The sequence below is a fragment of the Odontesthes bonariensis genome, chromosome 18, assembly GCF_027942865.1.
Source record: "Odontesthes bonariensis isolate fOdoBon6 chromosome 18, fOdoBon6.hap1, whole genome shotgun sequence".
In the NCBI taxonomy this organism is placed as follows: domain Eukaryota; kingdom Metazoa; phylum Chordata; class Actinopteri; order Atheriniformes; family Atherinopsidae; genus Odontesthes; species Odontesthes bonariensis.
In genome coordinates, this window is record NC_134523.1 from 12,288,034 (window position 1) to 12,314,186 (window position 26,153).

Sequence of the window (26,153 nt, forward strand, 5' to 3'; positions counted from 1 at the left end):
AGCAGATTGCAGTTTGATAGACGGCATCAGAATCCAATCATTGTGAACGGTCCGTTCACAATGATTGGATACTGTTTTTCCTAGATTGTACGTTCTAGAGGCCACTAAAACTTTTAATATTTGTGTCAAAACTTTTAATTAATTGGTTGCAATGGGGGTGTGAAGAGTATTTCAAGCAATATGTAAAAAAATGTTCCAGAAAAAGATCCCCTACCCCGCCTTTAAGTGCCTACTTCATGCAACCCAAAACTTCAAGTTTGCATTGCCAGCTCTATGTGAGTAAAAGGTCTTAAATCCAAGATGAACTTTGACTGTGCTAATCCTTATCAGTGCTAATGCTAATCTTCTGTTGCAATCAAAGTATAGCAAGTCTCAAGTCTCTGGGCAAGAATTAACATATTTATTACACAGTAAAGAGAACAACAATACCAGAATTATACTGCAAAGTTTCACAGACTGACAGATCATAGTTTACAGCCCAAAAAGAAGAAAGAAAAGAAAAGAAAAAGAAACAAAAAGATGAAACAAAAAGAAATAAAGTCAACAGGAAACCACAGTTCTGACATAGTAGACTGGAAAGCTCTCTAGAATTCACTGACACTAAGTGATGTAACGACCACTTAGCATCAGCCTACCACTAACCTGTGGTTTTCATGTCTCAATTAAGTATTGCACAACAACTTCAAATTATTTGAGCTTTTTTTTCACAATAATTTTTCTCAAGAGAAAAGAAAACCCCACCCACCCCAGAAGTTCAACTCATTCCCTGTGATTAATGCTACGCTGTTCACTCTTGGCCCCTACAATTCTCCCAATGTTTTCTTAATAAGCAGGACATTTAAAGAAGATTTCCCCTTTTGTCAAAAACAGGCATGCCTAAATTCACAGCCTTGATTTTTATGTTAAATTTTTTTATTCTTTTTTAAAATTATTTTTATACAAGCTTCGCCTTTTGTGTATCCCCCAGCTGACAGGTCAACAAGCACATCAGCGTGTCTTCACAACAGAGAAGAGGAGAGAAAAGCGGAGAAAGAAAAAGCAAGAAAAACACTTCTTATCTGTGACCTTTGCTCGTGTCATTGAAATAGGAATCCACGACACTTTACTTAAAAATTAGCACAACTTTTTTTTAGATCTGGTAAAACAATTCAAACTCTTGATGTACTCTAGAAACGCCACAGGCATAAAGGAACATAACAAAAACATTCTTTTTAATTTTTTTTTCTCATTACTGTTCATTTATGTTTCTTTTACTTATGAGGTCTGCATTGTTACCAAGTAGTGATATGGTTTTGCAGCTGTATGAGCTTCGACTTTGGGTTTTTTATTTTTATTTCTTTTATTTTCCTGTTCTCTTGTGCCCATTTGGTTTCGACTAGACCAGTATCAGCGCTACGACTGATGCTCTTATCGTGCTGTAAGAGGTAGAGTGAGACTTGTTTGCCACCGAGGAATTTGTAGCAAAACACACATAGAGGAAGGAAGAGGGGGGGAAAAAGGGAGCTTTTCAAAGAGCCATTGACCGATAGTGTTTGTCTTGAAAACCCAGATTTTGCCCTGATTATAATGAACAAGTTATTTGTTGTTTACTTCTAAACACACTAGTGTTAAAACAGCTTGGCTGTCTCTTCACAGCTTCTGAGAAGTTGCAAGTAGGGTGTTAGACACCTTTTTGGATTGTTTAACCCTTTAAAGTCAAGAATGCAGGTGTGTGTGTGTGTGTGTGTGTTTTTTTTTTTGTCGTTTAGAGAAGAGGGGAGAGATGATGAAGGCTAGAGGGAACCAACTGCCCTAAACTTTTGTGGGCCTCCCCGTGTTCCTTGAGGTCTGAATTTTTTGAAACGTGATTCTGTGTAGCACCAAGGTGTATGGGGTGAGGAGCCTTCGTGTGTGTCAGGATAAGCGCTCTCTTACTGCACGTGAAAGGTTGGTTTGATTTACAATGAAGGTTTACAACAAAGCTACAACTGATTACCTGTCCCATACATTTTTTTTCAGTTTTTCTTTTTCAAATGAAAAGAAAAGCAAACAAAACAAAAAAAAAGCACTATTTCGAAAGCCCTGTCTCACATTCACCGCGGATCTAAAACTTAACTGGTTCAAAGCTGAATCGGACACTCAATCTGACATCCGTGTAATGTGAAAGTGCACAAACAAGATCACTAAATATCATGTCAAACGTCACATCGAAAGTTGTTATTGCTCCAGTTCAAAAGTATCACTGCTGTTAATGGTCCTCACGTCAAACTGACATCTTCTCATTTAACAACGCGAAATGAGCACTTTCCGATTTCCACAAATGATCGAAATAAATTAGCTTGTGTGTTTGAACAAAAACCTGCAGAAATAAATGACAAACTATTTGAGCAGACAAACCTTTTTTTTTATTTTCCCCAGAAATTGTTTAAATCGGGATTTTGGTCCTTGGTATCAGTCTTTGGCTGTTTTCGGTGTTTTCATGCTTACCGCGTGTATTAATACTGTGTGTGTTACCTGGTGCTTTGCAGTGTTAAAGCTGTCAATCGGAGTCTACACCTTTGCATTTGGAAAATTACTTTGTTAGAATTTTTTTTTTTTCGTGTTTCTTTTAAACATTTTTTTGGTTGTTTTTTTTGCAGTTTTTCTAAAAAATAACAAATATTTGACAAACGTTCAGTAATGTGCATGCACTGTCTGTAACTATTCAAACAAAAACATGACTTTATGGCTGCTTTTCTTCGCATGTTGAGTAGAAAAAAAACTGAAACAACATGAAATCGGTGCGTCTATGTTTTTCCAATGTCATCCCTCAAAAGAATGCAAAAACTGACAATGTTAATACTACATAGAAAATGGTTGATGAATTATGGCTCTATACAGACAACACAAATATGATGAAAAGAAGCATGCCAAAATAACCTCTGTGACAGTGCAAATACATTTATGTATGTCCCTTGTACAAAACATTTAGGTTAGCATTCCGCGCAACATGCTAGTTCTCAGAAAAGATCTGGGTCGGACTCAAGTAGCAGCTCTGAGATATAGCTTGTGTCTTTTCTTGAGGACGGGGAGGAATAAAACTTATAGAACTACAAGGAATCTACCACTTACACACAGAATAGAAAAGCAGCTTGGAAAAAAAAGATAACCCTTCTCTCTTTTTTTTTTAATCTCTTTTTGCACCAGCCAGGGAGAGAGAGAGAGAGAGAGAGAGTTATGAAGGACTTTCAGTTGTGACCGGTTGAAGTACTATGCATTGTCACCATTGTCCAACACATATACAATAAATAACCATTGGTGACACCACAGGACAGAAGTCTTAAACACCGTGACATCTACAGAAAACAAATAAGAACCTGAAGAAAGATGAAAATGTTTTTCAAAGATGAAAGAGAAGGGGGGCCTCCACACCGTAGGTTCCTAAGCTCTTGAGCAGCCCAGCGGCTGCTTTCCAGGTGATTTGACAGTCTCACTGGCAGGATGATGACCTTGCTTCCTGTTTGTTTGAGAGCTTTTGTGACCCACTGAGCATGCATGTGCGAACTGTAATCAGTCAATCATGTGTGCCGTGGGCAAAGTTTTGTATCTTGTCCAAGAATTCTTCCTTTCACATCCTTCAGGGGGGCGGATTTGTATCTCCCAGCCCACTGACCTGGATACCATTACAAGTGAGAGGGAAATAACATTAGTTGAACAGCTGGCTCTGATTGCAATCTGGTGCGCATCTGTCCATTTCATGGCGGTCTGTGGGCCAGAGATTCCGTCCATCCCTCTTCCCTTCTGCAGGCAGGAAACTTGTTTATTTATCTGTCTTTGTGCTGTTTAGGTTATTTAAATCTAATCTCTTGCAATGAGTATTGATGAGTTCCGTCATTACGTTACCTTGGTATGTTGTTTGGTAAAATGTCTGAGGTTGACTCGGCTTTTGTCCAAGGAACAGGAGGGAAATAAGCTTTAATTCAAGAGTCGAAAATAAAAACATTTAAAAAGGGAAGGTTAGACATATTTCTCTTGAGTTCACGGCTATGTCTGCTCTGAGTCTTCATATTTACAGAAGAAAATAAGATAAGCTACAATGACAACAATATCATCAAGAACAGATACAACGACAAACGGACAACAACAATAGTGAAAGTGTAACCATAAAAGGATGTTAATATTTAAATTCATTCATTCAAAACAAAGAATATCTTTGTGTTTCTTTAAAGTCATGGCAAGTCAATATGACCTGATTATGGACCTCGTCTTCTTCCTTCTTTGACTACGCTGCAACACAGACAGAAGCATTGCCGTCTCTTCCTGTTAGTTATTGTAGCATCTTTGCAAGGCAATGTAGACAGTTGTGGGTTCGAGGATTGGCCACAACACTCAGGAAGCTTTCGCCTCCAAACTCTCTTAGCGCGGTGTGCCATCAAGGGCAGAGGAGGACGGGGTGCTGGGGGTAGATGAACGTGGGGTAGCAGCAGGTGGGGTTGCAGCTGGACTCCCTGTCCCACTACTTGGGGTGCAGGCAGAGGAGCTGATGGGAGCAGGGGTCTCTGACCCCGGGACGCCTCCCTGCTGCTGGCTAGACTGCTGCTGCTGGGCCTGGATGGTCTGACCGCAGACATGGTGGTGTTTCTCCCAGTCCTTATGCTGGCAGAAGGAGCCACAGTAACGCGCTGTGTTGCAGCCACTGCATGTCTCGCTGGCCTTTCGACCGCAGTTCCAGCAGCTCTGATCAGACAGACAGAGACAAAAATGTGCAATTAAACATATGCAATGAAAGACAGAGTTGAAGAATTCACAGTCAGACAGATAATTATTCAGTTGTGATCAACGTTGTTCACCGATAGAACTGTGGTGTGACTGGTAGCCCTTGTTTATATTATTTTACAGCACAGAGAGGCCATTTCTGATTTTGTTTTACAAATCAGAGAAACAGAGAACTGAACAATACAGTGTGTACAGGTCGCGTAAGGAAACATGCCGCTGCTTTTATATTCAGCCCTTGAGCTTATACCATACCACGGATCTTATTACACTTTGGGCTTCTTATATAGCGGGGACATCACAAGGAAAATATGACAGGAAACAGGAGAACAAAGTTATAAACAGCCTCTGCAGGTTCTTCTCTGGGATGCAAACGTTACTCCTGCAATTAATGTCAGCTGTGAGACATATTTCCCTCACACTTAGCTGATGAAACATCAAGGTTTCCATTGGTCATTAGCAAATGAGAGTTCCTTTTCTAATTTCCTCTCTGCTCAATTGATAACAGCCTTTTTAACATTCTGACAGCTGCGTTAGGAACAAAGAGAAAGGTGGGAAGTGATGCTTTTGCTTTATTTTGATCTACTTTCCACTCTCCTCTGCAACAGTATTAAGCTGTGAATAATTGACAGACTTTCACATAAAGTTGATGCATGGTAGGAATGAAATACAAGATAATCTTCTTTGAAAAAAGACATGGATGCTCTCAGCTGTGTCTTTGGGAGTTACTAGAACAGCTGATGTCAAGAGTAAAGAAGATATGACAATGAAGCAAACCGCGATGCCATAACTACCAAGCCAGGCGATGACACTGACAGTTATGATGATGTGCGCTAATGTTCTCACCTCGCTGGAGTCTTCCTGTTGGTTGATTATGGAGAGCGCATCCTCAGCTGCTTGACGCTTGGCCTCAGCTACTGTGCGCTCCATCTTGGCCCGCTCACTGCTGATCATTTCATGAGCCTTACGCTCAGCCTCAGACACGGCTTTCTGCAGCTCTGACATAGCCTGCCGCTTCACTTCATTCACGGCCTCCTCTGGAAAGAGTGTGGAGACAGAGGAGGTCAGGCCTGCCGTACCTGCAATGTAGTATGCATTATGTCAACCTGTCGTTGGGACTTTTCATTTTTCTTATTGAATGCACTTCTAAATTTGAAGTGTCCCTGATGAGTTTTTCCTTTTGTTTGGGACATAAATGTTACAACATCTGAACCTGTACATATTGAACTCCTTTTACACTCTTACTTTAGCTTTGTTTAAGATGGGTGGTTTCATTGTCTTTAATTATTTTTCCAGTGGAGCTGCCGTAATATAGATGAGCAGCCACTGGGAAAAATAGAGCTTATACAGATGCGACTTGATCACCAATTGGAGGCAGCGCTTACATTCTTATGACATCACAAAGTGCGGCAAACCTGAGTGGCTTGTTTAGAGACACACTTTGTGATCTATGAATATATTACTGGATTCTTATCTCTCATATTTAGCGGGCTTATGGATACACTGGGCTCATTTAACTGTATTCAAAAGCAAAAAAAGAAATTACTGTGAACTTGTGCCTTTCAACAAGATTAACGCTAAAAATGTTTCTTCTGCTCAATATCGAACAAAGACGCAGACCACCCTAGTGAAACAAAATCTGATATTTTTTACAGTTCTGGAGATTATGACAATGTTTTCACATGTCTAAGACATCTGAATAATGGGCAGTGTACCTGCATCTAATAGCAATAATGATTTCCTGAAAGATGATTCGTCAGTTCTGTGGTTGAGAATGTGATGTTTCAATGGGGCAAAAAGATTTCTTGAAGGAAACAGCATAAGCCAAATTACTTGCAGGTTATCACTCATAAACTGTGCTTTTAAGCTGCAGCAATGTGTTATTTCATACTTTTGTGGAATAAATGACCTTGTGTATGGATATTAAGCAGTGGAATTCTGAGTGAACGTCAAAGCGAAAGGAGGGCTTTTTGTTTGCTCCCATCAAGCCTGTAACTTGACTAATTGCGTATGCAAATCAGCCAATTTACATTTAAATTATGCGTTTCCATTGTGATCCCAGAGGCCCATGTGGTGAGAGGAAGCGGGAAAGCGGTAGGACACTGTGCAAGGTGCTTGAATATTTATCACCAACTGTAAACATTTTGCCCGTTTCAAACAGATGTATTCACGGCTGCACTCCATTGTGTTAAAAAATCCTATTTTGCAATCTTCCCTGGGTCACATTTAAATCAGCCTCTCCTCAGCGACTGAAAAGGAAAGGATAATACTGAGAAGCAGGCAGGGAGAATGCAAAATAGCAGAAATAAATACAGCTTTATGTCTGATAATATGCCACCACCTGGCTTGATTTGTACACATTACACCTCTATTACACACGCAAAATCTGCTTTCAGTATCAGACAGAATGTGTGCTTTTATTAAGACGGAGATACTTTCTCTCCGCTGTGACTGAGCAAAAATGTTTAAACCAGGCCGGTTTTGTCTTTAACCGACTATGCTGACTGAAGTCATGGAAATTGCCCTGGAGCCTTGATATATATGCCTTGTGCATGGAATTGTGATTACACACCAAATGCCTGAGATGGAAGATCAATCAAAGCTGGTGAGGAGAAGGAGAGTACTGGAGAGTAGGCAGAGTCCCGATGGTGATACTCAATTCAATTTAAATGCATATTACTTGTTCTGAGTATCTCATACATCATGCTTGGTCAAGCAAAGGGACAATTTCTTTTCTCCAGCAGGTTTAAAAGGCAGGTATATTCTATCACTGATGGTGAATACGAAAGGGACTCCTTAGGAAACTGAACTCTCAGAGCTAATTCTTTGTAGTTTTTTAGAACTCTAATAAGTTTGAGGCTGCTGTTTGATTGTGTTAAAAATGTAATAACCACTGCTGCTTTTAAAGCCATCGTTAAAGATATAGATACGTTTCAAGACTAGTTCTTAAATGGTGTAATAAATGAAAGTACAGTACCTCAAATGTCTCGCATTAAAGGAAAAACTAAAATGCCAAAGTCAAAACGATGTCTTGCAGCTGTACTTATAACAGCAGAATGACAACCAGCTTTAAAAGCTACTCATGTTCCTTATTTGACTGATGTAATAAAATCGCGGACATCGTATTTGGAGTGTGGTGGTGAAAGTCAGTAAGCTGTAACTCTATCGGATATACATGTTTTCCAAAGATTTGCCTGCCTGTTTATGCAAGTTTAACAGGGCTCATGAATCGAAGGAGCTCCTCTCATGAGTTATCTGGGTGACACAGATGGTCTTGATTTCTACAAAGCAAAAAAAGTCCTATAAACTGCTGAGAGATGAGCATGTGATGATTGAGACTGTGGAGCGGCTGCTCACCAGCTTTCTTCCAGATCTCCTCGGGGACGTAGCCGGACCCGGGCCTGTGCAGCAGCTCCCTGTGAATTTCTGTGGGAACACACAAACACACACAGATGGTAACAAGAGATCAGCCATCGTTTTGCACGACACAGGTTACTGGAAATATTGTTGAACAAATCAACGTGATATAGAACCTTTTGGTTTCTCTGGTAGTTCTTCCAGGGCTTGAGGCTAACCATCCATCATTTGTCATGGATAATAAACTATATTTTGGAAAATGGCTTTAATGGTTACAGAAAGAATCATCAGTATAATATGACAAAATAGGGAGTTATGTCATATGGCTGGTGTTATCAGGCAAACTGAAGAAAATGAAGTCTAGAAATTAAACCTGGAGAGCTTGTATGAATAAAAATGGTAACGCTAAAGGATGATTAATAGCAAAGCTCTCGGATTTGGGCTACTTAACTGGTGGGCTTTAAAACTTGAAATTTAAGTGACTGAGTTTGCAAGACCAAACCACACTTCCCACCTCCTTTAAACTGTGGCAAGAAGTGGAAAAAGAGAAAATGAAAGTTTCAAACAATTACATGCTGCTGATTTTGGATTCAGTAGAAACCTACGATAAAGTTAAAAATACTCTATTCAACTTTTAAACTTATTCTTTTTTTAGGCACCTTTGCTCTCTAAAGCATGCGTGTGATACATGTGATCTCCCACCTGATGTTGCGTTTTCCTGTGCCGCGGGGCTCTGCTGCCTTGACTGCCCACTTGCTGCACCCTTCTTTAGCTCTTCGGCATCGCTGTATCGTCTAATCCAGTAGTTGAGCTCCTCGCGGTCGGCCTCCTGGCACCGCCGCAGCACCGTCAGTGAGCGCCTCGTCTTCTCCACCATGTCCATGATACAGTTCAGCAGCTGGGCGGGACAAGAGGCAGACATCACGCTGAGTTTACGCGTAGAAAGGACGGATGGGTTGATTCAAATTCAGCAAGGATGCAATAGTGGAGAGCGGAACATTAAAGCTAACATCTGCCATGCTATTTTTGGATGTTATTGCAGAGTGTGGTTGTGGAATTATAGGTGCATATTCCAGAGGCAAATTTTCAATGCTGAAACGTTTGTCAGATCACACCTCACCAGCTAACATCTTGCTTCATCGCTTCATTTCGGTATCAAATTTGTGTTCACATTATGTCTCTGATCGATTAAATTATCACTGCATAGCAACAACAAGGTGAAACGGCATCACAAATGTGCCATGAAAAGTAATAATAATTTAAGAAGTTTGAACTTGGATAAAGTTATGAACAGCAGCCTCAGTGGGACCACACATGCAGTCGGCCAACTCTCAGTTCTCAGTTTACACGGCACGAGGGAACAAACGACCATGCAAGCACATGTTATGCATGTCTGCAAACTATTAAGAATAAAAAGTCTGATTGTTAGTTTTGACATATACATAATATCATACCTTTCTTTTTAATAAACATATACATTTTTGAATAATAAAAAAACGGTGTCAAGAAGTGATCTAAAACGGCTGTAGTGCAGTTATTTATTTATTTTTTTCAAGGTGTGCCACATCTTTACATGATTTAAAAAAGCTTTTACAAATAAAGCAGTCCATAACAACGGAATCTAAAATATATTATGACCATACTTCGCTATGTGTCATACCATTTAATATAACATAATAACTTCTATAACCTGTTACTTACAGAGAGAGAAGAGTATAGTAATAAAAAATGTTATTACTTTTCTTACATGGTCAAGGTGCTTCCACTCCTCAGCCCATTCTCTGTCTGTCAGCCTGTGGTCAATCACCTCCTCCTGCCTGGTCCCTGCATGCATACCTATAGTACATGAAACATGGACACAGAAACGAATGGAGAGATGGAGAAAAAAAAAGACAAAGATAAAGTCAGGATGACACTGGATGTATAAATATACTATTACTCCATCACTCCCTTCTTTTCTCTTTCCACTCTCCTCCATTTGTTCCATGTTTAACACCCTCTCTCCATCCATTTCTTTCTCCCCTACTTTACTCCCGCCATCTTCGCCGCAGTATCCATTTCTCTCTCCCGAGGGCAAATTACAGAACTTTTAGTCCAGTAAACATCCATCACAGGGTGAGACATGGTAAATGTCTCCTATATTTAGAACACAGCCAAAATCTTCATTACAGCTTCATTACGACTTGGCCTATTCAGGAAAATGTATCTGACACTTCTCTAAAATGTGTCAAAATCTATGGTGAGCTCATACATAGTACCACTCTACTTCTATCAGAGGTTGGAGCATTACTTTTTGCTCTCCAGCGAGCATCCTCAAAGCTGAAAGGGACAGGGATGGGTAATAATTAAGCTTATAATAGACATCTCAGTGGTTAAAAAAAGAAGGAGATAAATTACAGCTCTGTTCTTTGACATCACACTTCTGGCAACAATCACATACTTGAAATGTTTCTTGTAGCCATCTAGAAGCTTCTTGGCCCTGTCTGTTACTGGCTTCTGCCACTCTTCCGCTGTTATGCATTCCATCTGTTTTCGGTTTTGAGGAATCCCTTTTCAATGACACATTTCAGCTCTTTCAAAATATTTTTCAATGAGATTTAGTTCAGCCGTTTTTTTTTTTTTGCTGCTGCTGAAATGTGTTTTGTGTCGCTTTTCTTTTGACTGAGAGATCATCACCTCAAACCAGTTTTCTGACACTGGTTTAAACATTTGCTTAGAAAAAGTCTTGGTAATCTTCTGATTTCAACATTCCTTTGACGCAAACAATAGAGTTAGTATAAGATACAGCGAGGCAGTCTCACAGCAGAATGGAACATCCACAGATTTAGACTTGATGTAGGATATTCTTTTCCATATGGGCCTCATTTACTATCCTATATAAAACTGAAGCACTGCATTCCCAAATAGCCTCACTTTGGTTTCCTCTGTCCACAGAACAGTGTCTTAAAAAAAAACTATGGCTTATCTATGTCTGTATCTATGTTCGACCAACCCTGTACATGAAATTATGTATGTTGTTTTTACTTTAATATAAAGTCATCCTCATGTTTTTCAGAGGCCAAAACACTCATGTTGCACAATATCCTCACCAATGGGCCTGGGTCTCTCCCGGATCTCCCGATGATTAGAAGCGGGGTGTCTGTAGTTATCACGGTAGTGATGGGCGATGGCCATGTCGTCTAGCCTGTAGTGCTGCGGAGGGAGTGGGCCTGGGTGGGGCAGGCCGTTAGGCTGATAGGAGAGGCCATTGGATGGGCTGAAACGCTGGGCGGGGCTTATGGTGCAGGGGCGTTTGCTGGGGTGTACGTCGGGGTGCAAGGCACCATCTCGCTCAAAGCCGTTCTCTTTGGTTCTGAGTGGAGACACAGAAAGATGAGTTTTGAGTCCAGGTAACACTGTGTTGGGAAAATGTAGGCAATTATTATTTTTTCTACTGGCAAAAAATTCTTGTTCCAAGTAAAAAGCCAAACTGATTTTAAGACAGAACCTGAGACCAATTATGGCTAAAATATTTGCTGCTGTTATCAGTCTTCAACATATTCTTGCTAGAGTGATAGCCATTGAGATAACATAAGATTTCTTGGGGGAGAAAAAGGAAATAAAAGAGAGCCGAGCACATGATGCAGGTGCAAATTATGTTTATATCACATCTATTTCCTAAAAATTACTGGTACAACATTTTCATGTTACAGTTATTTCATACAAGAGTGAAACAAGTGGTCCATACTCTTGTGCTGTTGTCTGTGGTTTGAGTCCAACCTCCTACCAGATAAAGTAATTGACATGAAAGGCTGTTTTTTACAGAATTATCTGAAATTTCTTTTCTAAAACAGACCCATTCATGCATACACAGTTAAAGCTCGACTGTGCACGCTCACACAAATGCATGCATGCTCACACAAGTATTTTCCAGGGAATCAGGTGGATTTTTGTTCGCCTGCTTCCGAAGATTAATACGGCCAGGTGTGTTTGTGTGTGTGCATGCTTGCACATGTGTGTCTGTATTTCTGCAGTAAGTGTGTGTGTGTTCTCAGCTTTGCCAGTTCACAGTTAAAAAGTGCCAACCTCCCCCGCTATCTGCAGTCCCCCTGTTTCCTCTCTCCCCCTCTGTCTCACTCCTCTTCTTTCCCATCTCTCTCTCCGATGAACAGATTGAACTTCTTAATGAGCTGTTTTTATGGGCTCCTAATGCTCATCCACAGCTCTCCATATGCTATTTTCTTCCATCCGTCCATCTCTCTGTCTCCCTCGACTCATCCATCCTCCCCCTCCCACTCTTGCCTCCCTGGCCTTGCTGCTGCAACAATGTTTATATCTACAGGCAGCGGAGTGTACACAGCCCCACACATTCACAGTCACCACAGCAAAGCACTGACGTGTGCGCACACAGTTAACCGATGCATACTGCACATTGCAATCCACATGCACATACCAATACTATGACATTTCAATACTTTCATCTATTTACTGTGTTCACATTGAAGAATAAAGATGCAAATTGAATGCCATAACCTTCTATGTGGACCTCTGCACTTACTGTAGACACCAAGCTTTTCAGATATTGGACTCTGTAAAATACAGTGTTCAGTGACATGGAAAAGTTTGGCCATCAACAACTCTGTTTCTGTGAACTGCTAAAAATGATGGCCATATATCTAAAAGGCTTGCAGATTGTACATTTGTTTCATGTTTTATGTAGGATAGGTTTTTCAGGCTTTTACAGTTTCAAAATGGAAAAATGAATGGGTCTGAAAAAACAAGTCTTGGTTCCCTGCATGGCCATTACTTAGTAACACTCCCTTTGTCAAGTATCACAGCTTGTAAACAGCTTTTTGTAGCAGCTTAGAGTCCCTTGGCTCTTGTTTGTGGGATTTTCACTCTTTCTTTCTGCAAAAGATTTCTAGTTCTGTGACATTCTTGGGATGTGTTTCATGTACTGCTCTTTGAGGTCTGTCCACAGATTTTTGATGATGTTTAGGTTGGGGGGCTATGACCCCTGGGGCTCATGGGAATACCAGTTGCTTGCCCCTCTTAAGGTAGTTTATTTTGACTTTGCATGTGTGAGTTGAGGGTCATTATTGAGGGTCATCTGCACCACTAAATGGTCTATGTACACGGTATATATTTTAAACATGGGGGCTCCCCTAAGAACAATCCGTTTTTTAATCTTGAGATATCGGCATCAAAATAAATATCTGCAGGCAAGGCTTTTGTAGATTTGCCTTTTCTAGTGAGATGTTCTCTCTGAAAGTTTTATTGGTCTTTCGAACAACAAGTTGAAATTTACTGCTCATGTTAACTGTCAGCTGTTCATCACATTACAAACTGAGAAAACAGCCAACTGGAAAATACTTCTCTGTCCTCGTATAAAATTGTGGGCATCGAAATAGTTTCCATAGGTACGGTAAGGGTTTAGAGGGTGCGCATGGTTCCCTATCAATGAGACCAGTTTTGAGAAGTCAAAATATTCAAATTCATTGATGTTTTATCTGTTAGATTTTCTTACAAAGGCTCCGAACAAGTCAAAGACTAACAAGCTAAATAAAGTCTGAGGCCCTGGTAAAGATTGTTGGTGTTCAAAGTGATCACCACGGAGATCAGATCAACTTCTGTTCAGTCAATTATTCACAGAAAAAAAACTTTTAACATAAACATTGAATATCCCTGATGGAATTTTTTCAAAATATGCTAAATTAAGTAAAAGAATTTACTATGCAAGCAGTTACAGCAAATGTACCAGTAACTGTGCATTATCAGCTATTTCTTAAATATTGCCTTGTATGGGAATATTCTGGGTACACACTAAACAGTGTTTTTTTTTTCCTTTCTTTCCCTTGTATGCACACTACACCTGATATATGTGGTTTAGTTTTCAACAAACTGTTTTATTAATTAGGTTGCATTGACAGTGTATTGTTGCCTGTAATTAAGGATTCCTGTTCAAATTCCAATACTCTGACACAGACTGTAATAAGTAGGAATACAGAGCAGAGGTAAGCAGAAACAAGAGGTGCTTAGCCAGCCATATTGATGCTGGAACCTCATCTGTATGTGTTATCAGCTAAGCCTATCTCCCTGGGCACACACACACACACACACACACGCACACACACTCACACCGACGCACAGATTCACATACATGAAGCAGACTCACACTTTCACACATGATAGAGAACCATAGACACACATATATTCACACTCGGAGACTGTATTTTCTCACTGAATACGGGTGGCTACTTTCTTTTTTACTCACTACATATTTTCCCTCTCACACACACACCTTTTCCCCTAAGCCCATTCCCCAATGCACCACGGCCTGCAAATATGCAGGTATTACAGAAAAAGTCTGCCTATCATACAGTTGGGGGAACAGAGAGGTGAGAATTATTAATATCGCATTCAGCATTTTTGGCCCTCAGCAAATGAATGTACAAATAATGTAAATTTTCCTTTCCCCTGCCTGTACTAAAAAAAAAAAAAAACCTAGACCAGTGGGACTTTATCTCAAAAGACAATGCTTACATTGTACCTGTAGCACATACAAAAATGCACAACATAACATAAATGGAAGAATGCATGCTGGGTGTGTGTACTAGTATAGGCTCTGATATTAATCCAAGCTAATCTAAGTAAAATTCTCCATAAATGTTGCTTGATGCGATTTATTCAGTTTGTAGTTCTGTTGCCTGAAATGAACTGTTCGCAGCTGCATGCAGACACACACATGATCGGTCTGGATGCATTTAGTGCTTGTTTCTCGTTTCCCTGCTTTGGAGGAAACTGCTGGAGGGGGGAATGAAGGTTTTACAATGGCGAGTGTTCCTCAACGTCTTACTGATTAGTACCTTTAGTGCAGGGAACATCGAGTCATTATCAAAATCTGGAGAGGTAGGTGATCCGATCCCGAGAGAGACACATACACTCTGTACTTACACAACCAAGCATGCGTGGACATAAATGTTCTGACTGATATAAAAAAGGATTCATATAAACTCACAGCTGTTCTCTTCCTTATTTTTTCTTTCCCTGTTATATGAAAGTGTTTGTGTGGGTCTACTTTTTCCATCTCTTCCACTTCTCAGTTCTGGCCCATTAAGAGCAGGAGCCAGGAGCCGAGAAGTTCAACAGAGCACATCACAAGGCCCGGTGGTGCACTGACAGACACTTCCCGTACATAAATTTACGCCTCACACTATTGCCTTGTATTGGCTCAGCTCATGTCTGAGGAGTAATGCACCAGTTCATGGTGATGCAGGCAGACTCAAAGGGATTTATGCATGAGCTCAAAAAATAAAAAATCTGAAAAAGATACAGCGACTTTACATGTAAAGAAGGTCAATTTGGAAACTCTACATTCTGACCTGTCCGTAATTGCGCAACAATTCTGAATCAAATTAAGATTCATCAAAAACCAAATAACCCAGAGTGAAGTTCTGAATTTGCGGTTCTCCCACCTGTCTGGTGTCCTTCTCTTGCCGTTCTCATTGACGTCCAGCAGGAGTTCGGAGGAGTCCACAGGGGACGTGGTGCTGGTGTCCAGGAGTAGCTGCTCATGCTGGGCCAGGTACTGAGCCGGGTTCTGCTTGGCTAGCCGAGCACAGTGCAGCAGCTCCCTCTGGAGGAGTGGCAGGTTGGCCTACGGGGAAAAAAACATCACTGAATTATCATGCCGTTTCACTAGCTAACATCTTTTAAAGATTTTGTCTATAATTTTGTGGCTAATTTGGGAAAAAGTGACACCAATTTGTCAGATTCTGAGCTTGGCAGTTTTGAAAAAATCTTACATCTTGAAATGATAATATAGCAATTAATCTTTGGTCTTGCAATAACTGTAGCTGAGGCAATTGTAGTCTGTTATGGAAGATCCAATATGCTGTTGGAATATACTAGTTGTGCTTGTGGCTTTAATTAAAGTATAATATACTCCTGCTTTATTTTGTTGTGATGTGATCTGAATTTAAACACACTGATTTGAAGTAACAGGAGACCCGTTTCTTCTGTTTCCTGTCACCCCTCTTTGCTTTGCATTGCTACCAACCCACCACTTCTCCCTGTGACCCAGTGCATTAACACCCATAAGGTTTCTCCATGCCTTATGCATTTTTAACAGAAGAGCGGCTATTTTCATTCTCTTTGACACACCTGCAACAAGGGGGTCTGCCTTCTTATGTTGAGTTACAGCGACATGCAGGTATGTGAGCATCGACTTCAAAGACATGTGATGGGGTGCATTTCGGAGCAAGAAGATGACAGTGTTGCGTCAGACAAGCTCAGACTAAAAGTGAAGGCTATTTTAGCGAAGTACATCACATGAGCCTTTGGAGGGGCCATCTTTGCAAATTTCAGGTCCGTTAATCTTTGTTCTGTCCTCAAAACCATAATCTGTCTCTAAAGTCTCCTGTTTTTTCTTTTTTCCCCAGTTTATAATCTCCATACCATAAACTTTAATGCTGCTTTGCTTCTGCTTCTATGACCATTTACTCTCGTCCTCCTCAGAGACAAAATAGAGAATGCAGAACCCAGCCATGAATTGTTTACTTATATTAATGCTTTAATCATTTGAAAATCTCCCTCCAGTAATTGGTTGCGGTAAAAGAAATGCCATGCGCTAGCCTTCGCTTTACCTGCCTGGGTTAATGGTCCGTTAATGGTTTATGATCATAATTACCCTCTGAAAAAAAGGAGCCCGGAATAGATTGCTTTGACCCTGCTGAACTCATATTTTTATTAATTAGAGGTCATCCTAATTGCCTGTGCGATGTGGGAGGCATTAACAAAAAGACTGAGTCAAGAAACGTGGACCAACTTAGAGAGTGATTCATTTTTCATATGATGAAGTGCAGTGATTTGCTTCTGTGCAGTTACCCAACATCTGCACTTGCACCTTATAAAAAGAAGAGAGAGATGTTCGTGTAGTGCTCAGCAGCCGCAGCTAAAATCTGCTCAGGATGATTTATTGTTCAAATACTCATTTTCTCATTTTGTCAAATGGTGCCAAAAACTATTCAGAATACGCCAAAGGGAGGCTATGCTGCGCTTCATCAACTTTCTGTTTCTGTGTAATTTACCAACGGAGGAGAATAGTGACTTGGTCTTCGAATGTCTTAATTCTTTTATTTTAACTATTTACTCTCACGACTCATAGTCACCACCAAATATGTTTACTCCTCTGTCTCGCCACCCAGCTTCCACATAAGCTTGACACAGAAATAGCGAAGCACTTTGACAGCAAAAGCACAACTTCGCCCTGGACACAGAGGAACACTGTTGCAAGAACTGCGAGGCGGGCGTACAGCCAGCACATCACATCACATGCATTGTGTGGTTTGTGATTGCCTCCTTCCAGTAAAGACTGACTCCGAACCAATTTGTGGTGAAGCATTAAGAAAAGGGAAAAGGAGTCCAGTGGTTTTGAAATGGGGGTATGAGGGCTGGTGGGATTGACTTGGTAAAACATAAGTGTAATGAGAAACCTTGAGCCCTGACGTGCATTGTTGCAGCTGTGCTTCAACGCACCTATAAAAGCTTCCCCACACCTCCAACTGCTCTCTGCTACCATATGGTAGCTGGCATTAAAGGCTCCGCAGTGGGAAGACACTAAAATTAGACTGGGGAGAGAGAGGCAGAGAAGGAGCGACGGAGGAAAAAAAAGAGAGTTGCATCTTTGATTCCACAGCCATCCCAGTGATACACTAACCATCTGGCGAGAAATGGAAAAGGGAGCTGGAGGATGGATGGAGGGACTGAGGACTATAATGTAACAACACAAAGACAGAGACAGACGGATAAAATGAGAAGGCGAGTGACGGCCAAATCGAAAGACGAAGAAAAGTTAAGGATAAGTAGGTGATGCAGGGAAGGAAAGATGGAGGACACAAAGTCTCGGCATGTAGCTTTAATAGCAAGTGAAGGCAGCTCTGGTGGGACCCATTTCTGATGCCCGTAACTATGCCAGATCTTAGACGATAATATAGGCTTGTGAATGTCAGTTTACACATGCACGCATCTGCAGATGCAGACATATGCGAGCGCACAGACAGTGATATATTGTGTTCTTTTAAATAGCATCCACCTGTCTGTCACTTGGACACCTATAGATAAAGAAAAGGTAGATGAACAGATAAAGAATGGGACTGAGGTAAAACACAGTAAAAGGCAAGTAAACAAAGCAGACATCCCAAGTCTCCTGGAAGTTCCGGGAGTCTCCCTGATATTGATAGTTAATCATGGATGCCCGCGAGTCGGATAAAATATCCCGGATTTTAGACTATGCGAGGGAGTGTTTTTTTTTTTTTTTTCAATGCGAGTGAGAGCGTGCAGGCGACACAATAACTCGTGCACGCGTTTCGACTGCGCGGGCACGAGAGAGAGAGGGGTGTGGGGAGAGGTTGCTTGTGAAACCTGTGCGTATTTGTCCAAAGCGATGCTCTGTTCGACAAACGTTCAAGTCGACTGCTTGTCAGAGGGCGCGCTGATTGGTTTAGTCAGCAAAATAAGCCAATAACGTTCGGTGTGGGAGGGCTTCCATTTACTCTCTGACAGTCACCTAAGTTACCCCTCAAAACTGTACATCCTGCCAAATGGCAGAGGGTGAATCCTCGAGTAAAAAACGAAAATATAAGACTCATTTTACAGCAGAATATACTAAAGTATATCCATGTCTAGTGAAGGTGAAGAATGATGACACCGTGACGAGGTGCACTGTATGCAGCAGTGACTTCAGTATTGCCCACTGCGGAGTCGGACTTAATGACTGTAAAAACATGTGGAGGTAGGCTAAGTTGAACGCGCCATCATCTGCATTTTATTTCTGTAGGTTAAATGCTGTTATAAAATAAAGCAAAACGTATCAAAGACTTATTTAAAGTATCAATACACATTTAGTTACTAAATTGTGTAGGCCTATATCTAACTAGCCAGCTACAGTATCTAACTATCTATATCCAGCCTGTCTAAGCCTTTTAAAAAATCCCCAATTTAATATGTTGATAAATAGGCAAAATAAATTAAGCGTAAATTAATTAAAGAAAATATGTAGAAATGATAGGCCTAATTATTATATAATATTAATTACCGTTAGTGAATAAACAGTTGGTGAAAAGTTGCTGGCCTTAAGTGTGTCTGTATGGGGCGGGGGTTCGATAAGCATCTCCCTGAAATGAGTTTTTGGAACTTGGGATGTCTGACAAAGTAAGAAAGCAAAGCAGCCTTGGCAGAGGTGAGTAAAAGAAATAAATGAGCTCTTTGTTAAATGTTACACTGGCCCCTGCACTCTATCTCTTACCACTCAAGGTATTGATTTTAGATCCACCTAAACCCCATAACATGATCTGAACACCAGTCTGTCCCATTTGTCATCTTTGACTACCAAAAATAAATCATAGCACTTCCATCCGTCTCCCCTCCAGCAATGCAAACTACTGACATCCAACAAAAGTTGTTCTGACAAACAAATGGCCGCTGTTCCATTTGTAGGTACAAACACAAGTATTATCATCTGTCTTCATTTTTTTAGGTGCCAGACTGGAATAGAGATAGTAGATGAGGGGAACGCTGTCATGACTGAAACAAGGCGACTGATGACAAATGAGCTGAAGCAAGGTCATGGCTGGATGCTTAGGAGAGTGCCCCTCCCCCGAGTAATGCAACGCTCTAATGGCTGAAAATGGGATGTCCTTGCTGAAATTGTGGCTTGGTGGGGATAAAGAATCAATGACAAAACAAGCATGAGAGGAAGAGGAGAACCAGGCCGGAGAGGAGCATATGAAACCACAGTTGTCGTGATTGATTTCTTTTCTTTAAAATAACAGATTTGTTTCTGTTGAAATGTTGCACAGACAATAATATAATTCGGGCACAGCTGTTAGCAATCACAGAGTGATACTGGCTTTGTTACTCAAGTGACTTGTGCAAAATTGGAGGACAGCAAAAAAAGAGACATTTGGTAAAAAAAGTATTTTTTTTGGTAAAAAAGTATTTTTTACCAAATCAAAAAACACAGAGGCAAGAAATCAGCAAATTATGGATAAATGTAAAAGAGATTAAAAGGTTAAAAAAAAAGGGATAAAATGAGGATGAATATCATGAACATAAGTATGCACATCTGGATCCGGGCTGACTAAATGCTTTCCAGATTTGGCTGATCAGACGTACAGGCAGGCAACCCGCATGTTGTAATTGTATTTAAATATCTACCTTCAGAAAGGGTATGACAAAAGGTCGCAGGGGGAAGTTGGTGGCTTCTTGGAGCTTGGAGTGAAATTCTTCGATGGTTAGCGTGGAATTCTGGAGGAGAAGAGAGAGACAGAGAGAAAACACATGAATCCATGTGGAAGGCATTAAGTGATAATATTACTTATTGGAAGCTAAGCTATATCCTGGCCTGGAGTGAGTGTTTAGGCTTTTGTAATAGGAACCATATGTGGCAGGCCACAGTGAAAAGAGCCTTACGAAAAAAAAAAAAAGCAGACCCATCTCCTTCAATTAGCAAAACTAACACTCATGCAGTCTTATCGTGTTAAAAAAAAGGCAACAAATGATCATTTTAAGTTTTTGAATGTATAAAGCTCTAACAAGTTGCACTTGAGAATAAGTGAATTGAATAAAGACAGATCATTTATGACTTTATTCTCTTAGAGCCTCTAAGACTACACTCTAAGAACTACTAAGGACTCCTCTGCACGCCACAAAAAAAGTCATTATTTTTACAAGTTGATTCGTTATTCATTCACTATAAGTAGCATAGAGGACATGAAGTGAGCTGTAATTCTCTTATGAAGTCTTATGAAGTTACATGATAATTAAACTGGGTGCAGAATCTTGTTTTTATTGATTTACATTGCTGAGTCAAGTTGGTTGGCTTTTCAGTCTGTTTTCACACCAGCAAGGCCCTGTTAAAATGTACATATTCTATGTCTGAAAGATAACTGCGAGTTAATATGTGTGTACCACATTCCCTAATGCATGTTTTCTTTTTTTTTTCCACAAAGCAGCATATATCTTGTAGTTTTGAACAGGATCTTGTGAAGATCAGGATTTGTCGAGATTATTTAACTGAAATAGAGTCTCCTAATCTCCCAAAGGATACAATTTATTTCTGTCTTAATTGCCTTCTCTTCATTTCCATTGCTACTATTTGGATGCTCACCCTCTCTGTTGTATATGTACATGGCTGGCATTTGTGCTCTGCATGTTACCCCCCTCCGTCATTTCAAAGAGCTGAGCATGCACATGAAAGAGGAAAACATAACAGACAAACGGGGGGGATCGAGCGAGACAGAGGACGTAAAAAAAGCAGCAGATACTATTCTTATTATTTCCTCCCCGCACTCTCCGCGTTATTTCCCAGACCTGAATTTTGTTACACTCAGTCTTACATCTGTTCGCCCAGATTGTGTCGGGGCTGTTCTTGACAGCTAGTGAAACCTCCTGAGTCTCCCTGGCTCCCTCTCCCCTCCACACAACTAGCTAATTAACAGTGTCACTCTTTTCAAAAAGGCAGAAGGAGGGACGGAGAGATGGTGGGAGTGGAGGGGAAGAGGGGGAGAAGCAGAGAGATATGGTGGGGAGGTGTGCAAGCCAAAAGGACACAGGAGAGACATGTGCGTATGCAGACGATGAGAAACATAAACATAGTGAAGCCAAAAGCAGGTTATGCTCTGTGTGACTAATTAAAAGAAAAAAAACCTCCCTCCATCTTTTCAGCCTCCTCCTCCTCCCTTCTACACAACATTCAGTCACTATTTCTGTATCCCCGCTGCTCATTAGGCTCAAATTCTCTCTGATCACACAGATGTGTGCTAAATCTTCAGGTTTGCACATGCATTTTACACATGTATTTTTTCAGCTATAGCCTTGGCATAACCATGTCAGCCAATCTGGAGAACACATCTGTCTTGTCGAATGAATAAATGAAATTTAATAAATGTATTTTCATGTTTGCAGCTTAAGTTGAGCTGCATCGGGAATGTGGAAATTTCTGCAGTAGAAAAAATTGCACCTAAAAGATTTAGATGCGATTTAACAATTTAAGGGCTCCAGCATAAACATACTGTTCATGAAGCTAACGCACTAACGCTATCGCGATCCACGAATGGTAAAATGCCCAAGTTGTAACGATGTATATTTTTCCAATCCTAATCATGTATATTTAACTCCTAACCCAAAACTTAAACGTTTGTGAATGAGAGGAAATTAGTCAACTAAATAAAAGGAATGTGTAGAATATTGTGCAGGATGGGAGTCGAAATTGTGCCGCCTTGCATGGAAGTTTGTGACATAGTACCCTCTGCAATTCATTCCTTCTTTCAGTGTATAAGTGAGGCCTGAACAGTGGACATGATGATGTATACAGTGAGGCGTTGAGCGTAAATGTTGAACATTGAATGGCAAAGTGATGATATTGCATCGTAGGGCACATCTCTGGAAGGGGCATAGTAATTTTACAATTTTTAGGCCTTTTAAGTTTAAAAAGTACGAGGTTGTTACACATTCTGTCCCAAAAAATCAGGTTAAGATAAGAAAAAATCCCTTTACGGTAGAACAACTTTTAGACATCTGAGATGTGGTCCAAACTACACTCTTCTTCGTATTATCCACGTTTTAAAAGTAGCTAGGTACTCAAGCTGTTCAATAAATGTAGTAGAGCATAAAAATGGCAACATTTCCTTCTGAAATGCAGCGTACGGACAAGCTAGCATGAATGGGAAATACCTACACAAACTATCTCAAAACGTACTTAAAGGTTACACTTTATTAAATACTCGAGAAGGAAGACAATAACAGAATTTTGGAGAGAATTTACAGTTTCCTTAAAGGTTAAGGTCTAAAAAAAAAAGCCTGAACAAATATCCCCTTTCACTTCCAGCCATGAAAACATCAAAGTAATTGCAGCAGTCTCTTCTGTGACTGACAAGTAAAATTACATCATTGAATCTTCACTCCTCCGCTCCACTCCTTCTAAATGGTCCTTTGGGAATGCTCAACATATTAGATGAATTATTCTCAGATATCTTGCTAATAGAGGTATTCTGGGAGCCCTTTGACACGTTTACAACTTATATATATACAGCAGCTACTTACCACCAGCCCCAGCACTAATGTGCGGACTCGCTCGCCAATTTCAGGTGAGATGTCGTTTCCAAACTGCTGAAGAGTTGTAAGGAAGCGTTTGAGCTTGCTGAGCTGTCGGGCGCCACAGGCCGGCGGCAGCTGCTGATTGGCTAAAGACGATGAGGAGGACGAGCTCGGACCGTTGCTGTAGCCATTGGGAGGAGATGGAGCGCCATTAAGGGCTGTTGGGGAGTGGCTAGTTCCATTGGTTACTGTGTGTGAAACAATGACAAGAAGAATAATGTATTTTTTTTAACATATTTTAGTTATTGTGTATATTCTATTTTCTGCTGAAGGAAATCACTCATAAGATAACCTAAAATCCCGGAGAGCGCCTTTTACAAACACCAACAAAAGGAGCAACATAGATCGGCTTCATTGAGACTTAAGAGCTGATTTGAAATTATCCACATTCCCCCTGAAAACATTCGCCATCCTCCACATTTGTTTCCAATTGTTGCGCCTCGTTTGAACCCTTGCGGCATCCTCTCATAAAAAAACACATTTTTACGTTTGGAGACACGTTGCTTCCCTCCACCTCCATCGCCTTTCCCCATCTCCTCTACAGTCCAAACAAGGAGGGACAGTGGGACCCCCATCGTGCAAGAGCACACGATCAGTGTGTCACTATGTGTGTTGTGGGAGTTAGTGTACAAAGAGATACAAGGCGGTATAAAGCTCTCTCTTTAATGAGATTAGGTTTTGACTAGCGATCCACTCACTCCCCCTCTGGCCGCCGTCCAAAGCCGCCACTGTAAAGAGGGGAGAGAGACGAGATACTCAAACTGCATCTGGTAACAATTACGTCGGATGGAAATCAAAGCATACTGCTTTGTTAAAACCTTTGGCATGCGTAATGAGAGAGCTGGGCCTTTCCTCCCTCATTGCACGGAAGCCCAGACGTTAATTGTGGAGTGCGAGCGTTTGCAGCAGAAAGAGGAAGACAGATACAAAGGGAGAAAGTAAGTACCAGAGATGAAAAAAAGGGAGAGTATGCAGCTGAAAAAGAACAAAATAATGCACCGCTAAGACAGACTTGAGTGCTCTGAATATTCTGAGCCACAGGGCCTCTGATTTCCTTGATTCTAGTGCTCTTCATGCGAGTGGTTAAGTATCTACTTCTTAGAGAATACTAGGGTGTAATTTGCTCATCACAAGCAACGTGCGCATCATGGCAAAGCTCAAACAGTGTGTAAGCAAGGGCGTTAATGAACTTGTTGGGGGAGTTGTTTGCAATTTGGAAAGGCTCAATGCAACTTGTTAAGAGGGTCTTGTGATGCTGATGCTCCTCCTTTAGTTTTTGTTTAATTATTTACATATTGTGACAGTGTGAGCTCACATGGATCTGCTCTCCTTTAGCTTGAGTTGTCGTGTATATTTTCCTTCTGGGCCTGGGGTAAAATTATACCCCTGTTGTCTGATTTACTGCTGTCTAGCCATTACTTTAAGACTGGTTTAGGGTTATTTGCTCACACTTAATCCTTCACTTTTGAAAGCTCTAGGCCACACTGCAATATTTCTATGTGGGTGAACATGGGGCCTGCTGTCGTTTTGCTTCTTAAAGTCGACACATTACGAAGAAACGATTCAATCTGGACCGGTCATTGCGCGTCTCAACATCCATTTGACCCAGTTAAAACAAATGATCATATCAAGGTGTAGCACATAATCATCACATATATTTGTTTGATAAAATACCAAAGATTGCTGGTCTATTTTTTGAGCATCTGACCAAATTTCATTAAACTTGATGGCGTGCAATCAAAAGTGTAACCCATTACTCTTTGATGAGGATCCACATCACTTTTATCAAAACTGTGAGAAAAATAAATCAACTCTGGCACAGGATGTGCTCCACAAGTGTCATTTACATTCTTTCATCCACTTTGGCACACAGCAATTACTGCAGCAAGTATGCATTGGAAAGGCCTTTAATTACTGCCAAGAAAATACTACTGTGCCTTTCTTCGACTTTTCTCCAGCATTAGAAACTTCTACCAACTGTTGACTTCTCCTGGTTATAAGCAGTCGTAGTTTGTGTGCATCTCTGGTGGCAAGCAAAAGTCCTACTTTACTCACATGTTGTGGGCGTGTAGGAGCTGTTTCGGGGGGCTCCTTGTGTACTGGGCGGGGGTGGCATGGTAGGGGGGGTCAACCTGGACTGTGTCTTGACGTCCGCAGGTGAGTCGGGCATGGTGGAGCGCTTCCCAGTGCGATCTGAAGAAACACAAAGAAGACAAGGCAAATATTTTAATAACAGGGCTTAAGAAAAGTCATTCTGCATGTGTTTGCCACCAAAAACTGCAAGTTGTAATTTGATGAGATAGAGTGCAACGGGGCAGACTAGATCTGAAAATAGTTGGCTCACCAGAACATGTGCATGTAGCGCATGCCTGTTGTTGTGCCCCGGTGACACTGCATGTACACAGACACAAGCAGATACCTGACACAGGATGGTAAATCTGCAGCGAATCTTGGTTTCGTTCCACAACCATCTGTGCTGCCCTGAACAGCCACATGGCCACCAGACTTAATGACTCCAGCGCTCATTACAGTCAAACTAATACACACAGTCGCTCTCACACCTTAATGCTTGTATCTCTGGATACTATATTCACATCTGTTCAACAGGAAGACATTTCCAAGATAAAAAATGTTATCAAAACATTTTCTCTGACGATAGGCCTATTTTCACCTAATTCAGTTGCTTTGTGCTCAGCAGATAACCAACCATATCAAAAATACGGGAACAACAACAAGGCATTATCAGAGTCCTGCAGTGGCACAAGGGCAGAGTCCTTATTGTGCAAGAGGAGATACAGAACTTCTCTCGGCAAAAGCGGTAACAAGTCTATCACTGAGTCAACACACCATTATCACATAATGGGACACATTGTAAAAAGGATATTATAAAAAAAATTGAACACAGAGGAAGAAGGGTGGTGGGAGAAAGG

General features: G+C 40.9%; 1 protein-coding gene across 6 annotated transcripts in view; it reads right to left on the bottom strand.

Annotated features, from left to right (window-relative positions):
- Nucleotides 1-379: 379 nt before the first annotated feature.
- runx1t1 (RUNX1 partner transcriptional co-repressor 1) overlaps nt 380-26,153 on the bottom strand; it is a 61,323-nt gene continuing 35,549 nt past the window's right edge. For 3 of the 6 annotated variants that reach the window (XM_075449322.1, XM_075449327.1, XM_075449324.1), the window contains 10 exons: nt 25,279-25,416; nt 23,170-23,411; nt 20,284-20,373; nt 15,543-15,724; nt 11,178-11,440; nt 9,827-9,924; nt 8,791-8,986; nt 8,089-8,157; nt 5,578-5,810; nt 380-4,695 (listed from right to left, as the gene is read on the bottom strand). In XM_075449322.1, the coding sequence (XP_075305437.1) occupies nt 4,375-4,695; nt 5,578-5,810; nt 8,089-8,157; nt 8,791-8,986; nt 9,827-9,924; nt 11,178-11,440; nt 15,543-15,724; nt 20,284-20,373; nt 23,170-23,411; nt 25,279-25,416 (1,832 nt within the window). In that variant the 3' untranslated portion in view covers nt 380-4,374. The remainder of the gene's footprint in view (nt 4,696-5,577; nt 5,811-8,088; nt 8,158-8,790; nt 8,987-9,826; nt 9,925-11,177; nt 11,441-15,542; nt 15,725-20,283; nt 20,374-23,169; nt 23,412-25,278; nt 25,417-26,153) is intronic. The other 3 variants (XM_075449326.1, XM_075449323.1, XM_075449325.1) reach the window with 3 other exon arrangements.